Below are 17,520 nucleotides of genomic sequence, written 5' to 3'. Positions count from 1 at the left end.
TAAAATGTGTGAATATCACACACAAATATGTGCAGTAGTTGTCTTTTTTTTTTTGCCTTTGTCGTTTGTTTTATTTAAATGGCTGATGGATGACTAGTGATAAGAGATGTGTGTGCCGAATTGCAATCTTATCTGGTTGTAATAATTTGTTTTCTTTGGTTTTAAAAGTGTTGTTACCCCTACTGTTATTTTTGTCTCTAAAGGACTCTTCTTGGGTAGGCCTATATGTTGTTGTGATCGTGTGAGAATATGTACTCAGTGTTTCTATGTGTGTGTGTTAGTGGTTGTATGCCTACATTGCTTAGTATCAGTGTCTGTGCATAATGCTGTGTTTTTGTTTCAAATCATGTCTATGTATAGCTCTCTATGATCCAGCTCATACAATGTCACACCACACTCTTGTCTCTGTAAGAATACTGAGACATCTAACACAGGAAATGACAAACTTAGTTTACAAGAAAGTACACTCTGTAGTGTTATTCCGTTGCACAGATGGTATGACAAATGCTGAATTCATTGGGATAATGATAGTTTGATAAAAAATACTCTCGAATGTATCATTGATTGTTGACATAAAGTGCATAATACACGTACTATCATTCATGAGGCCCATCTCAAGAAGCTGTTATTCATTTCATCCATTTATTTACTCTGAAAACAAGGGCATGCTCAAAAAAGAACCCTGTACAATGTATTCGTACAAAACAAAGATACAAAGTCAAAACTCAAGTACAGATTCATGGGCTGTACATATGAAACCATGGGAACACTTAAAATTGTCATGCAACAAACAAAGAGTACATACAAAATGGATTGAAGACAAAAAGGCTGTTAAACTGTTGAGTCTCGTCCATACTTTTGTTTTTATGTCAGAAAATACTAAAATTAAATGAAATACACCAGGTATGATTAGACAGAGGACACTAATGTGATGCATTTCAACAGTTTTGATAACAACATTTCAGTTTATTAGTGAAAAATAAGCAAAGAAAATGGAATGACTTTTTCTTTGCTCATTAACTTTTCCACTAATAGATCATAGTGGTGTTTATCCATTTTTTTTGTTCAGTTTCCATATGCGTTTATTACAATATTTCAGTTGATACAAACTGTTTTCCTGTCCGATTCACTCAAATGCACTCACATGTGGACACAAACACACACACATAGATGCAGTCATAAAAAAAATGATTTGTATTATAAAAGGAAAAGAGTAAGATATTTGGACTGAAAAGCTTGAAAAATTAAGGCCACACAGGCAGGCATCAAAGCTGTGACTTGTCCCACTGGAGGCTTTGCCTGTAATTAAATGGCCGTAGGAGGCGGTTTACAAGCACACTTCGTCTGAGCCGCGGCCAGGTTTATGACCTGTAGGACCAATAATGACAAAAAGACATAGTGATATTATGAACAGAGGAATATACACTTCAACACTTGAAAGCCCAATTCAAAAACACTGATCGGGAGAAGGGGGGGGGGGGGGAGGGGGTGGAGAGACTTTGACGGAATACTTTCCTTAAAGCATCATTGTACACAATATATCACAATTACCCAAGTTCTATAATTGATGATTTTACAAGTTCTTAAAGTAAGCTTAAGCATGAACTACTTTCACAATCATATACTCTATCTGGGATAGCATTTGATGAACACTATCGGGATTGTAAGGTTGATATAATCTGCTTGGTATGGTTGTTGAACATGTCCATTTGTCCTCCTTTCAAATACATGTATCTAATTTTCAATGTTCTTTTCTAGCAGCCAGTACAGGGGCGGATCCAGGAATTCCGTAAAGAGGGGGCGCGTTTACAAAATTAAGGGGGGGGGGGGCGCACGCACCCCTCCCCCATTTTTTCTTTTTATTTCTTTTGTTTCAACAAAAAATAAGGGGGGGGGGGGGGGGCGTGCGCCGGTTGCGGTCCTCCTGGATCCGCCCCAGCAGTATACCCATACAATTTTATACTAAGCTCTTACATCTTCATAGAGCGGTTCTATCTGTCGGTACTCTTTATCTTTGTTGTGTGTTGGTGTGAGCGAGGGGTGTATGCAGCAGCAATATAAGTGGCACAAACTACAACGGAATGAAAATCAACCAGAAAGACACGCCACGCAGAATTCGAAAGCGGAATCAGTATCAGCGAAGAAAAAAATAAAGGAAATCAGATGCGTACATAGGGGAAAGATGGAAGACATAAGGAATAATAGCACGAGTAATGAAAAAAAAAAGAAAGCTGAAAAACTAAAGGAACTTGAAAAGGAATTAGGAAGTGATAAACTAACCGTGAGCGTTCTTCAGATCCTCGCAGATGAGTCTGTACTCCGTGGTAGTGATGAGCTTATCAAACGCCGCGTTCCACCACTCGAAGAAATCAGAATTGTCCTTCCTCGCCATCATGCCGTACCCACCGAGGGCGCAACGATTCTCAAAGTTATCCGCTGTCACCCTTCTCAGCTTGGCCATCTGGGGTTCGTCGTAGCAGAACGCAGCTTTGACCTATATTCATATGCAGAGTGACATTGAATGTTTTTGGTTTGGTTTGGTTTATTTCTGCATTTTCTTTCTCCAAATACATGTACAATAACAAATGAAAACAAAGTGATACAGAGTATGCAAAAAAAGGAGAGTTTAACATACAAATCGATACAAGAAATGTCATTTTCATAACAATATCAGTCTGCAATAACATTATTTTATGAATCAAAACAACATAATAAGGCATACTGTATTTACGAACAAAGGAGAAATCAATACAGGGGACCGTCATCACAAGCAGAGGCTGACGTGGATGAGGCCATATCTCTATAATTATGTAAGACGAATATAATACAACACCAATTATAGATCTACTCATAAAACTCTTAATCTTAATATACGAAATACATTACTCCTTGAATACCAACAAATGATCAATAAAATATCATTGTGAGATTATATCAAATGAAATATTAATTTAGTTTTGGTTGTTAACATGACCACCGCGGGCTTTAAAGACATTATTTGTTCGACCTACACCAGGAGTAAAGAAATGATTTACAGAAAGAGTGCGAGAGAGAGAGTGTGTGTAATTTCAAAACTTTACTACATTTCTTCAAGGCAAGACTAAAATGAAATTAAGTACAACGTGGTATGTACCACATGGTTCCAGAGCTGCCAAGTCTTTCCAATTATGTGCGAGGCTTACTAAAAAAAATCTTTGTACTTAGACAAAAGAATATGAAATGCTCCCTGATTTGGGATTCCATTTCTCCTGTCGAGATGCTAGTAACATAGAATTCTCCTTCTGAAAGGTCTCTTATAGAATTCACTGACTCTGATACAAGCCTGTAATTTTCCACAAAGCGCAATTAATGTTTGGTGGAAAGGTTGGGGAAAAATAGCTAAAAACACAGGTTGTTTCAACAAAGAAAAATAATTATAATTGTATCATTACCATAATGATTATTTGTAATAATGATTGAATTTATATGGCGCTTTATACGGGTGTTTCTAGTGTATAACACTGGTGCTATTTATACAAGAGAACTAGAAAACAAATTAACAAAAGGACGATGGAAAACCAAAATAACGACAAAAAGAAGAAAAAAAAACAACAACCTGGATACAATGATAAATAGCTGACTATGTGCTTCTCCAGGAAAAAAAAATACAACTGATTAAAGAGATGAGTTTTGAGAAGAATTTTAAATGATACAATAGATGAGGCATTCTGAATATAAAGAGGGAGTTTATTCCAAAGGGAGGGGGCAATGGAAGGAAAGGCTTGTTCTAGATGATAACAAAATTTGTATACAGAGTTTGAAGTCCTCTAAAAGGCATTTTTAGTATCACTCACAGTTCCGTCTATGACAGCAGCCACCAGGTCGTCTAGAGACGGGAAGTACCTTGTTTGGCTGTCACTCAGCCCAGCGCCCTGTCGAATAGGACATCGAACAGGACATCGAAGAGTAAGTTGCTAGCATTATGACATCCGAACATAACTGTGGTAGAATTTCAAGATTTTAGTTTCTTTAAATTTTTGTTTGTGCGCGGGTCTATTTCATTTGAAGGTTTGCAAATACATGTATGATCAGTAGCGGTGACTACGGTTTGCCATGGCATTTGCCAGGACATAACCAATAAGCCCTGAGCGTTTGACTTTTGTTTTGTTTTGTTTTGTTTTGTTTTGTTTTTCCCCCTCGATGATAGCTAGTTTTCATTGTAACTATGATAACTGCAAACATATTATAGTGCAATGGGTCTGAGATAATTCATGTGGAAAATACCGTAGGTTTTTATCAATTATACATTAAAACAAAACAAAACAAACCCAACATAATGAAAGAAAAGATATTTCTGGTCAGAACTTACAAACTCTTGACGTAAAAATCAACAAGACTGAAAACATTTGCTGAAGATTTTGAACATACATTTCAAGGCATTGGATTAGAAAGACATATTTTAAAATGTTCAGCCAAACGTGGCATAGCATGATGTTGTGTATGTTAAATGCCTGAGAATCATTATCAAGTTTACCCCTCAACCCCCCCCCCCCCAAAAAAAAAAGAAAGTAAAATGCCGAATTTTACATCACACCCTTAGTTTCGATTTCAAAAGCAGACGTCCTTCCTGGAAACAGTGTCGTAACAAACAAGTCTGCACAATACATCCTGTTAAATTTGTCCTGCGCATGGTAAGTGGAATAGGGTATAATGAGTGTGCGCGTGTATTGGGGTTGCTGTTTATGACTACAATACAGGAGATTTTCTATAACAATAGCGATGGAGCAAGATAAAATCTACCATTGTTTAAACAAAAATTAGAATATTATGTCATTCTTGTGGTGTTTGTAATAAGTCGAAAAAAAAATGAGGGACACTTTCCTCGTCTCCTTGATGTAACTATTGTCAACCAAATATGCTGACATAAATGGCCTATTGCTCGTGCTGTGAAATAAAAAAAAAATCAGAAAAAAGAGAAGAAAATACACCCACATTTCCTTTTATTACAGTATATCTCAATTAAATACAAATTATGAATTCTTCTTCCGAAGAGTTTAGAAATGCTGTTGAAGGAGGTTATGAGCTCCGAGTTAAAATCGATTAACTAACAAATTCCCCGAAATCAGATTCTAAATCTTGATGTTGCATTATTCTATACATTCTTGCAAACAAAATCATTATCACACGAGACACGCACAGTGGTTTTGGAGCCATACTCTGAAACCACTTATCTTCGCTCAATTTGTCATGAGAACTTGTTAAAACTGAAGAAGAGATTGTTTTCAGACCATCTGAAGACTTGCGAAGTTCAAAGGGTACATATAAAACTCAGAAAAGAAAATAATTGTTGGATGAAATACAAATCGTCAAGATTTTGCAATTAACCACCTTTTTTTGAGGGATTTGGTTAGCCCCGCTGAGAATTTGAAAACTTATCAACTATAATCCATACATAAAAAAAGAAAAAAAAATCGCTCTTTTTTGTATCGTCGGTCGGTGTTATTACAAAACAGATAACATAACCAAAATATTCCACTATCACGTGACCATGTCTATCCAATCGCTGACTATCATTTGATTAGTATTATTATGATCTGAGCTTCCTCGTGCAGACATTTCATTATTATGATACTGTAGGCCTACATGCAATAATAATAACAACGTTTGAGCTGTTTGTAGTATACCGCCTGATGATTTGATCTCAGCATTGCCTGGGGAAACTATTTCTCAATAGTGCCCAATTTATTTATTATCATTTTCATAAGCTACAAGTTTTTGAACGACCAATATAACCGATATGAAGCATTCAGTAAAAATAAAATTTCCTTTGTTCTGATGCACAAGGTGCTATACTATAGTACAGTGTACCTGAATGATGTCATCGTAATTGGCGAGACACCGAGCGTCGCTCGAGAAAGCCGAGACGAAACCTACTGTGACGTCACGAAGGTCGCGCCAATCAAAATTCGTGGTGGTGTTTGACACGTAGATCCCCACCCTGGAAAGTTTGCTGTAAGGCTTGGTGAATCCAAACACCCTCGACCGAGTTTTTGTGATGCCCCACCCTAAAACAATACCAAAACCGAAACGAAAATAAACACAACAACGTATTAAACAGAAACACACACAAAAAGAAACAAGCAAAACCATGACTATAAACATGGTGACATGATTAAGTTTATCATCTTTGTTCGTTTTGTTTTCTCAATATTTCCATGGAAGGTATAGTAATGGCGGTATGTGCAAAGTATTGCTGCTTTCAGCTTTGAGGTATATTTTTCTTTTGTGATAACTTATTTTGAAATAAAAAAGTTACATGTACATAGATAAAAAAAAATATTGATTTTCAGAAAGCAAAGATAGGTCGTGATTAACGTATTATATCGTGCGCAATGTGAGATGGTGTATAATTCATTGTCATTCCTGCACGAAATTGACCCACAAGCCACATAGACTATAAATTGTGACGTGATGACAAATTTTGACGATCTCATGGATTGGTTAATTTGATTTTGACCTACATCACTATTTTGGGAAAACGCATGAAACGCAGAACTTAAACTTAAACCTTTTGGTATGATGTTGACGAAACTTCCATCTTTATGTTGGGAGAGGAATTTTATGCATTTATGCACAGAAATGTCAAGCAGATAGAGTGAAGTATAGTTGTGATTAACTTGCAAATGATGAATTGCTTTTCTCGTGCTGCACTGACAAGCCATGCAGGTCAGGCTATGATGATGATATTACTCATGTTGCTCAATGATTAATATCCTGCACTTTTTTTTTGGCCAGTTATCTACATTTTGGTGTTCAGCGCTTTCCCGCTATCACTTTCATGACTCAACTAGAAATGTCGCTATGGCGACTGGTATGCCTCCGCCATAATGCATGGTTCTCAGAATAGGTCTGTAGCACAATGTCTTGACAATGTGTGAGGACAGCTTCACATATTACTGGCCAAATATCAAAATGACAGGTTTGTCACAAATGCATTGAGTTTTCACTATCCTTGAACTAAGCTTATTTAGATGAATGGCTATACTGTCTAAGAGTGCAGGTATTTGGGGATTTGAGGATTTGTACCAAATTTTTGACCCTTTTATAAGTTTCCAAAAGAAGTGAAATTTAGCACTTTCACTTGACATTTGACCTTTTGACCTTTGCCTGACCTTTAAGCAAGAAACTTCCAAGAGAATCTGTATTGGGTAATATATGCATACACTAAGTTCCAAGAAAAAAATCCTGCACGCATTGCATCAAAGAGAGAAATAATGACATTTTGATGAGTTGACCTTGACCTTTAACCCCCTGACCTTTGACCCTTGACCCTACATTCCCTACATGATCACTGCCAGTCAGTACATGCATATATACTAAGTTCCATGCAGATACCTTGAAATATTTGTGAGATATGGAAAAAAAAAGTGAAATTTTTAACATTTTCACTTGACCTTTGACCTCATGACCCAAAGCTCTCTCTGGGGAATCTTTATTTCGTAGTTCATGTATACACCAAGTTTCAAGAAAATACCTCCAGGCATTGCATAGATATAGGGGAAATAGTGAAATTTTGAGCATTTGACCTTGACCTTTGACCTTGAGCATGGGCCCCCAAAAGTTGATAGGCACAACTTCGCCCACTCATACATATACATGCCAAGTTTCATTAGGATACCTCTAACAGGTTTTTAGATGTGCTGTCCACAAAATTGATTACGGACGGAAGGACGGACGGACGGACGGACGGACAACCCGAAAACATAATGCCTCCGACGACACTTCGTGGCGGAGGCATAAAAATCACCTTCCTGCTGGTAGGATAAATAATTTCCAAGTTAGTGTGCCACAAGATCCTTCTAATACAATCAAGATTGCGCACCGTACCTGCGCATGCGTCGTACCACCTTCCGAGTAGGCCCTCTCCGCCTAGTGTTGTCCCATCAGACTTCGTGGCCACGCAGCGACTGGAATCTTCGACTATGACGCAGTTCTTGTTGGCTATTTTACACACTGGGAGAGACAATGGCAAACAATAATGCTATTAAACAAGGATGACTGACGCGTAGTAAACTGTACTGAATAGAAATTGATAAAATATAGCGTACAGTACAGTGTATTTCAATTCTTCACTCTTAAAACATCCGAGTCAGAACTGACCCCGAACTGGGTCCGTTGGGGTCATACACTGTTCCGGGTCAGAAATGACAAGGAATGGGGTCAGCTATGACCCATTCAGAGTCATGAATTGGGTCAGAGTGACCCCATTCGGGGTTTTCATGACTAAATTCCAAGTCATTTTGACTCGGAACGGTGTATGACCCCAATGGACCCAGTTCCGGGTCAGTTCTGACTCGGATGTTTTAAGAGTGTTTGCTCTGTTTGTCGATCCCATAGTAAAATGCTCAGTTGGTAGAACAAAGTAGCCGATTTCAATTCGAAACCTGTCTGTAACATGAAAGTGCGAGTCCTATTGAACAACAATGTAGGCCAAATAACGGAAAATGTGTAACTTAACAACAAACAAAATAAGCTAAATTGTATAAACAAAGTGAAAGCAAGGTCAAGTACACTGTACTAAATTGGGATTAAATGAATATAGCTAGCAAATTTGAATTCTTTGCTCTGCTTGTCGATCACTTAGTAAAATGCTCAGTTGGTAGAACAAAGTAGCCGGTTTCGATTCGAAACCTGCATGTCTGTCAAACATGAATGTGGGAGTCCTGTAGTGAACAAAACTGTATTCAACGGCAAATGTGTAACTTAATAACAAACAAAAGAAGCTAAATAAGCAAAGTGAAAACAAGATCAAGTACACTGTATACTAAATTGAGATTAAATGAATATAGCTAGCGTATCTTAATTCTTTGCTCTTCTTGCAGAGTACAAAGGAAAATGTTCAGTTGGTAGAATATAGTGTATAGCTGATTACGATTCGAAACTTGTCTGCAACATAAAGTGGGAGTCCCGGTAAACAACAATGTATCTAACGGCAAATGTGTAATTTAATAATATTATAGTACAGTGTACTCCCGTTATAACGAACAAGGTTATAACGAAATACAGGTTACAACGAAGTTGAAATTTAGACCGCAACATTACCCATTCTGTATGTATTTTTGTTGTTTATTTGTTCGCTTATGACGAAACTTTGATATAACGAGAGAAAACTGCCGGTCCCGAAGACTTCGTTACACCGGAAGTCTACTGTATTATTTTAAGTAGAGGGGATATCCTTACCTGCATTCACAATATCAATGTTGTAGCCCTTAATGGTTCCACTTTCCTCGTCCCTTTTTTGTACAAACAAAAGATAAACAAAGCCGAAGTATCAAATAAAACTTCGTAACAAATTTTTAAATCAATTAATCGAACATGGACAGAGTGTATATATTGCGTTTCGTTATTGTTTTGTCAGCAGTGGTCGCTCAGACCATCATGCTCACACGATATACTTTTCGCCATCAGGGTCGAGAAATCTTTTTTTATTTTGGAATCCGTATTAAGAAGGGAATAGATCTACTCCAATTCTAAGGATGATTCAAATGTCTTGAGTGCAACTTAATGAAAAGAACAAATAGCTCGGCGGAATTTTGAGCAATATTAAAGAGGTGAGTGACAGTAATAATGATAAAATTGATGTATTCTCACAGATGAATGCTCTTCATAGTTATGCATGTCAAAGCAAGAGACAAAAAATGTATAAATTTTCATAACTTATCTGCTAAAGCACACTAAATTGACCGAGCCCTCTTGGTCACGTGCATGCCATTGACGTCATCAAACACAGAATCAATCTTTTTAGTCTTACCATCAAAATTCATTGTGACAAACGTTCTGTTTTTTCGGGTACAAAGCTCAGTGGTCGAATGGGTCAATGGTCAACGCACATCATGACAGACCTGTGCGATACAGCTATATTATTGGAGTTTTTCATCGTTTTGTAGAATTTATATTGAAGTCCGACAAATTTCGTGTATTGGCCTATGAAAAAAGACTTTTTTTTTTCTAGAACACGTTCTATTGAATACAAATTTTAGTGTTTTTTTTTTTCTTTCTATAGAACATGTTCTCGTTCATTTGGCTCCCATCATATAGGGCCTGTAGCTCCTATAGGTCTGTCTGAGTAAAACACAGCATCACAATATTTTGTTTTCCACGAGTAACTCTCAATATATATCACGTGACCAGCAGAACGAATTTGCAGACCCGAAAGTTTGACAAAAGGAGTCTTTTTGTAAGCGACGCCAAAACTGTGGTAATCGATATACAGCATGTTGATCCCACACGAGAACAATGGCAAATGGTGTATTAAATCCACGAGAAATTATAATCCCACGGTGGATAGATAATGCGTGTTTGTAATTCCATAAAGATTGGATCGATCACTTTCATTTTTTTTTTCAGTCATGAAACCGAGTGCGTTCTGGTAGATAATCTGTAAAGTATACAGAATACGTGATGAAGGTGATCACATAATAGGAATTTGATGTAAAGGTTCAGTATTAGGGCCGACATAATGTCAGGAAGAAGACTATTTTTCCCTCTGCCAGAGTCATTACAGATTAGAAGGCCGAGGCTTTTTCCTGTTTTGATTTCTCTTGGTGCACTCGAGCTCCCACAATATATTTTTCCAGGGAGGTGATTCCACCTCCCTGATTTTTCTAAACTGTAGAAAATTGAGTGCACGTTCGTATCACAAGTATAGATTCAACATAAAACAATAGGTCATGATACAATACATATACAGAGTTTTATCAAAATGATGTTTCACTTTATGTAATTTGGTTGGAAAAAAAGTAAAATGAACCTCCCCTGAAGTTATAGCTGACTGTTGGAATCTAATGAATTCAATTAAACATTAAGTGAAATTTTCATTGAAACTAAAAGCTGCATGACGAATTAAAGTTTCACATTTTCTCGCAAATCAGTATTATCGGTTATAATTGAATATGCAATTGAGATGATGATGATGATGACCTTCCTCGTTTCACTTTCACCTTCATTCAAATTTAAAGGGATGGAACAGTTCTGGTTGAGAGGGGACTTCAGGTTTCCGAACCTTTTTTTTTTATGCCTCCGCTACGAAGTGGTGCAGGAGGCATTATGTTTTCGGGTTGTCAGTCCGTCCGTCCGTAATGTATTTTGTGGACAGGATAACTACCAAAACCTTTTGAGGTATCCTAATGAAACTTGGCATGTATGTGTATTAGGGGGTGAAGTTGTGCCTATCAACTTTTGGGTGCACATGCTCAAGGTCAAAGGTCAAGGTCAAATACATAAAATGTCACTATTTCCACCATATCTATGCAATGCCTGAAGATATTTTCTTGAAACTTAGTGTATACATGTATTACCCAATTAAGATTCTCTGGTGAAAGTTTGGGTCATGAGGTCAAAGGTCACGGGTCAAAAGGTCAAGTAAAAATATTAAAAGTTCACCTTTTTTCTCTGTACCTTGGAAATTGTTCAAGGTATCTTCATGGAACATAGTATATATACATTTACTGACTGGCAGTGATTATCTAGAGAATTTAGGGCTCATGGGTCAAAGGTCAGGGGTCAAAGGTCAAGGGCAACACTTCAAAATTTTACTCTTTCCGTCATGTTTATGCAATGCCAGCAGGATTATTTTTTTTTAACACTTCACTCTTAAAACATCCGAGTCAAAAATGACCCGGAACTGGGTCCGTTGGGGTCATACACCGTTCCGGGTCCAAAATGACTTGGAATTTGGTCATGAAGACCCAAAATGGTGTCACCCTTACCCAATTCATGACTCTGAATGGGTCATATCTGACCCCATTCCTTGTCATTTCTGACCCCGAACGGTGTGTGACCCCAACGGACCCAGTTCCGGGTCAGTTCTGACTCGGATGTTTTAAGAGTGTTGGTGTATGCATGTATAACGTAATAGAGATTCTCTGGAAAGTTTTTTTTTTCTTTTGTTTTTGCCTCAAAGGTCAAAAGGTCAAAGATCAAGTGAAAGTGCTGAACTAAGTTTTTCCTCCATATCTCGGAAGTGGCTCAAATTATCTTGAAACGTACTACATATTTACGCATGTTCTGCCTGACAGTGATTATCTTATGAATTTTAGAGTCAAAGGCCAGATGAAAATGGTAACAATTTACTATTGAATACAGAAATTGCACTTTTTCTCCATACCTTGAAAATTACTCAATGCATAAACGTATGAATGGGTCAAAGTCAAGTTAAAGTCCTTAAATCCCAAATACATGCTCTCCTATTCATCCAATTAAACCTCGGTCAAGGAAGGTGAACATTCAACACATTTGTGACAAACTTGTAATTGTAAAATTTTGCCAATTTTGTGAAAACGTAATCACACATTGTCCACATATACTATCTAGACCTATTAGGAGAATCATGCATTATGGCGGAGGCATACCAGTCGCCATAGCGACATTTCTAGTTTGTGACATAATGAGAAACTTCCTATTAAAAAAAGCGTCTACAATTCTAAGATGAATTCAAAGATTATTTGATAACGATTGGTTTTTAAATGGCTGAGATATCCAAAAACAAAGAGGATTCTAATAAAAAGTGTGAGCCACCTTTTATAAGGACCATTTTGCTTTACTTTCAGAGCGATCTATTCAAGGGACTGCAAAACAGGGGATGGGAGGAATGGAAATAATAGTTTGACTGGTCAGCTTACAAATATTCCAAATTGACGTCATAATGGCCGGAGGCGAACGTCCAGATCTTGTCCTGGGGACCTCCAGAACCTGACATAATAGTGAAAATCGTGATGACTTAACAACCGCAAAACACGTTCAAAATATCAAAGGTAATGTGCGTGCCAGATGGATGTAGCATTTCTTCGAGAATATCTTAATCATTTTTTTCTCATTTTGGTACCCTTGCGAGCATTTCCTCCTCTGAAATTGTTAATCTGACATCTGAATATTCAAATATTTAGCCTTTCCTCTTTTTTTTTTTACTTCCAAATTTGTTCTTACCCCGAACATTATACATTTGATGCATCGAAACTGTAAGAAAAATGGCATGCTCTTCGCGATCGGCTATACTCACGCCATATTGGCCGTTAATAGCTGATCGTGAAATTTGTGTTCATGCCTATCACAAGTTGCGGCACGACTGAATCGTAGTTTGAATCGTAGAGTAATCGCAGTGGTCGTATCGGACCTTAACAGATCTTGAGATTAGTCGTGGCAATCGCGTTGATTGAAGACAATATTTGAACCGTCAAAAACTTTTCTACGATCATTGCCGTAAGATCTGATACGACCTGATCAGATTTGATGCAATCACGATGATTACTCAACAATTCAAATTGTGACAGACATAAACGTAAAGTCCACGGTCAGCTAGTGATGGCCAGTCATGGTGTGCGTAGCGGTTTTCACGACAGTGGAAATCTATAGCATTGCTTGATCTCGAACTAAAAAAAATGCTATATAGTTTTGGTTGATATAGGACTTCAGATTTCCAACACTAATTTGTGAGATGTGCTATCTCCACGTGTCTCTTATGAAATATGAAAGATTATGCATTTACAGAATTCAAAGTTTGTTTGATGAAAATTGGTTTTGAAATGGCCGAGATATCCACAAACAAAGCGCTCCTAATAAGAGCAGGGACCCATCTTTTATATATTAGGACCATCACACCCTTTCTTTTACTTTGTTTTTGGATATCTCGGCCATTTCAAAACCGATTTTTCATCGAATAAACTTTGAATTCCTCTTTAGAACAGCATGCTCTTTAATACTTCACAAGTAATTTCTGATTATCTCGCAAACAGTTAAAATCTCAATCTCCAATCTCCGTCTCAACCAAACTATACCACCCCTTTACAATGTAAAGCATCGTCCATCGCGTCGTAAAGGTAGAAATGCTATATGGTTATCGGATATCATTTACAATAAACTTACATCAACCATTCCGTGATTTCCCTTCTTAGACCAGTAGGAATGGTATGTTTCTCAGTTCATTTTGATATATAAAGTATTCTCTAACATAGGGAGAGGTTTGCGTTGGGAAACCCTAAAAAAGGGGCTGCAGGATTATTTCCTTAACAGGGCTAACCCGGCCGTGATCTGTCCCTTCAGGACTGCACCGCAATAACAAAAGAATGAAAGAAACTCTTTTCAGAGCTCCCACAAGGTAAGCGGTCCTTATAAGAACTGCACCCAAAAACAAAGAATAATCCCTACACAGTCTTTTCACGACTTCTCATGATCTAATAACAAAAGAATAACCTCCATGGTTCTTATCAGAGCTTCCACGAAATGATCCAGTCATTTTAGGACCATACAAGCCCATTCCACTTTCGCATGTAACACATCGATTCACAACAAAAGAATACTCTACACTCCCTCCTTTACACTTGCCTTTTCACTTTTACCATCAAGAAAGTTCAAGAGAATGGAGTCAAAACTGTCTCATTTTCCTTAAAGCAATGTTCGATGTCGCCACTCAAAAATATCTGAAGCTTATGCCAAATTCGATCTGCCGAGCAGACAGTAAGACAATAAACCATTTCGAGGTTCCAGTTTGTGCATGAGCAGAAAAAAGGTCATTTGTACTGAGAGACAGGATGGTTTTTCAATTCACTGAGATAAACGTCTGTGATGCAATGATTATACAGATAGTCCTTATTAACGGTGCCTAGTTATACCGGTACGTCCACCTGACAGCAAGTCTGGTATGCGGCAATCGGTTAACAGAAGATGTTTGTTAATGCATTCAATGCAGCACAATGAAATGGATACTTCCCAAATTGTTGACTGACGAACCATTGTGGTCACTTGATCTACGCAAGTTCATTCTTTGTTTGAGTACGAGTTCCATAAATTGCTATGTTGGACAAGCCGATGCATAATGTCGTTTTGAATCGAGTGAAGTGCCTAACCAACTGAGAAAAAAAGAAATGTCATTAAAGTACTCATGTGCACATGAGCTATCGCCGAACTGGCTCCTGTTGACTCCTGTCAAAATTGTATAATCACCAGCCACTTTCTAAGGAAGAGTATGTCTTTGCGATGGTAATTTCTTTTCGCCTACTTATCAAAGATAAAAGATAATCATGTTAATGGTATAGACATGGAGTGTGCAAATACAAATTGCGCAAAAGAAGAATAAAAATAATGAAATAAAAATGAAAATTACTCGACTAGGCATGTCCGGACAGCGTTAGTCTGATTTATTTATCAATAGAGAATCATACTTGAAAATTATTCCATATCAGTTTAATTTGCTGGAATTATGTGGACAAGTGACGACACTAGTATTCCAGGAGAGTACAGTTTCAAACATTTTCACATCATACAGCTCTGATATATACTTTTGCACATCTATTTCTGGATGGAAATGAATTGACTTTTGTTGTAGGCCCTATAGTGTGCTTTATCCTTAAGTGAGATTTCAATTCATTTTGATAATTAAACAAACGAAATAGAGCCAACATGATGTTTGTGTTCAAAATAAATCTTCAGATTGCTCAGTCAGACGGCGGCATAGAACATCGATCATCAAAGGAAAATATGCACTGTGGAATTCTTTTGAACATCAATAGAAAACTGACAACTATTTCAATAATTACAGCCAGTTGGAACTCCATCTGTTAAACCTCCTTACTTCCCCACATCTTATCTCTATCTCCATTCTTCACACTTGGTGCACCGCAAACCTCTCCCTGTGTTAATCTTATACCACAATGCAAGCCTTCAAAGATCAAAAGTGGTCTTTGTTTTTATGTATTGAAAAGTTAGAGCATTTATACAGGGGCGGATTAAAGAATTCCGTTAAGGGGAGGCGCCTTTGCAAAATCATTTTTATTCCTTTTGTTTTAACCAAATATAAAGAAGGGGCGCGCGCCGGGTGCGCCCCCTCTGGATCCTCCATTGATTTATGCATTCTACACATTTTTTTGTTACAAAAGATTGCCTGCATGCACAACCACTCAAAAACTCGCCGGAAGCTTTTCTTACTTAACAACTGATCAACATGATTAATGCTCAGCAAAAAACCGCCGACGAAACATAATTATTGTTCGTGAGAGCAGGTGCGTAAAATATCCGTTATTATGGGCTGTGAAAAATAAATATTTGTGAATCTTCATACATCAGAGAAACGGTCTGTTGAATGAGGCCATACCGATCCACGAAACGTAGATTTTTATGTAAAGAATTTGTAGGCCAGTACAAGTATACGTGGAGGAAAAGTGAGAACAGGGTGAATGAGATTTCTTTTCATTCATGTTATTGCCAATTGTCCTGCATACACCGAGACAAAAGGCGCAATTTTGCCGACGTTAAGATAATATTCCCCTATCAAAGTGCACTAATCATACATTGTATTATTTAAGTTGATTTTACGGAATGAAGTAGAGTCAAATAAACACAAAAGTCGAAGTTTAATCAAAATCGGATATAAAGCATGAACGTTTTCAAAGGTTTCAAGTTTCTCATGCGTATGTTGTGGAAGAACAATAGGGCATGGCATCACTGTTTTGTGTAAACTTGTGAAACTTCAGACCCGGAAATTAACATCTGTTTCATGTCCCGATTTTGATGCAACTTTGACATTTCTCTTCGTTCGATTTTACTTTGTTTCTTGTGGCCAACTTGAATATAAGGTAGAAATTCGCTAGAAGACAAAAATAGCTATGGCAAAGAAAAGAGTAAACTTTATATTGACGGGCCAACCTGGGGCAGCGAATTCCTGCTCGTACTCCACCTCGATGTGACCATTCCTGGCGAGGGCAACCACACCAAGGACTACGGCTGCCACCGACAAGACGATCACCACGGCGATGATGAGCTCTGTTCGTCGACGACGGTCATCCATGATCTGCGCGGCCTTCTGATGTCCGACGGTATCGTCTTCGTTCACCAATCGCTCAGGAGCCAAATCTGACAGCGCCGTAGTTGACATGTTTTATACTGTCAAGCCCCTCACACCGTGTGTGCCGAATTAACGACGTTCAGATGACTAGAGACATCAAAAGCCAGACCACGACACAGGGGAAGTATTGCTTCCGGGTCAAAATATACACCACTTCCTTTGCACTGTCATCCAATTAATAGCATCATTGGCGATAAATGCATATATCATTGTCTTCTGATAAGGGTAGGTTCTGTTAATGTATAGTTGGTTAATACTGTAGGCCTACATATGAAGTGGGCATAGATTAATAAGATGAGTGATTAATTTTTGTTTTATGGGGGGGGGGTGTAATTGAAAAAAAGTATTTCGCTTTTGTCTTTGTCGTTTTTAAACACTTCCGAAGGAGCATTACATCTTTCCTTGCTACAATAGAGTGTAATTACCATGCCTGAATCATCATTAAAATATAATTCATGCTTCGTATTAGATACTGGTAGTCACTCTCTCTTGTGAATTACTCGGTAGCTACATTTCGACTGACTGTAGAGGTATCTGTTATTAACGTATACGATCAGTGGCGGATCCAGAGTGGGGGCACAGCCGGCGCACGCCCCCTTTATTTGTCGTTAAAAACTAAGGAAATGTAAAGAAAAAAATACATGAAA

General features: G+C 37.8%; 1 protein-coding gene across 1 annotated transcript; it reads right to left on the bottom strand.

Moving 5' to 3' along the window:
• Window positions 1-645: 645 nt before the first annotated feature.
• On the bottom strand, window positions 646-17,032 carry LOC139730314 (arginine-binding periplasmic protein-like). Its single transcript, XM_071641190.1, has 8 exons — window positions 16,675-17,032; window positions 12,660-12,729; window positions 9,220-9,272; window positions 7,867-7,992; window positions 5,848-6,044; window positions 3,834-3,911; window positions 2,281-2,494; window positions 646-1,368 (listed from the first exon to the last, which is right to left on the bottom strand). The coding sequence occupies exons 1-8, from the start codon at window positions 16,901-16,903 to the stop codon at window positions 1,328-1,330; spliced, it is 1,008 nt and encodes a 335-aa protein (XP_071497291.1). The 5' UTR covers window positions 16,904-17,032; the 3' UTR covers window positions 646-1,327.
• Between the last annotated feature and the right edge of the window lie 488 nt (window positions 17,033-17,520).

The sequence above is a fragment of the Diadema antillarum genome, unplaced genomic scaffold (assembly GCF_040938485.1).
Source record: "Diadema antillarum isolate AM-2024a unplaced genomic scaffold, OU_Dant_1.0 scf00000022, whole genome shotgun sequence".
Lineage (NCBI taxonomy): Eukaryota > Metazoa > Echinodermata > Echinoidea > Diadematoida > Diadematidae > Diadema > Diadema antillarum.
The sequence above is the reverse complement of the archived record's forward strand: the minus strand, read 5'-3'. Positions and strand labels throughout refer to the sequence as shown.

Bases quoted from the DNA above. Each gene is read 5' to 3' on its own strand.
- LOC139730314 (XM_071641190.1), bottom strand. From the start codon at position 16,903: ATGTCAACTACGGCGCTGTCAGATTTGGCTCCTGAGCGATTGGTGAAC. The intron at 12,730-16,674 runs GTTGGCCCGTCA...CTATTATGTCAG, and splicing joins GCAGGAATTCGCTGCCCCAG to GTTCTGGAGGTCCCCAGGAC. The intron at 3,912-5,847 runs GTACACTGTACT...CCTATTCGACAG, and splicing joins ATTACGATGACATCATTCAG to GGCGCTGGGCTGAGTGACAG.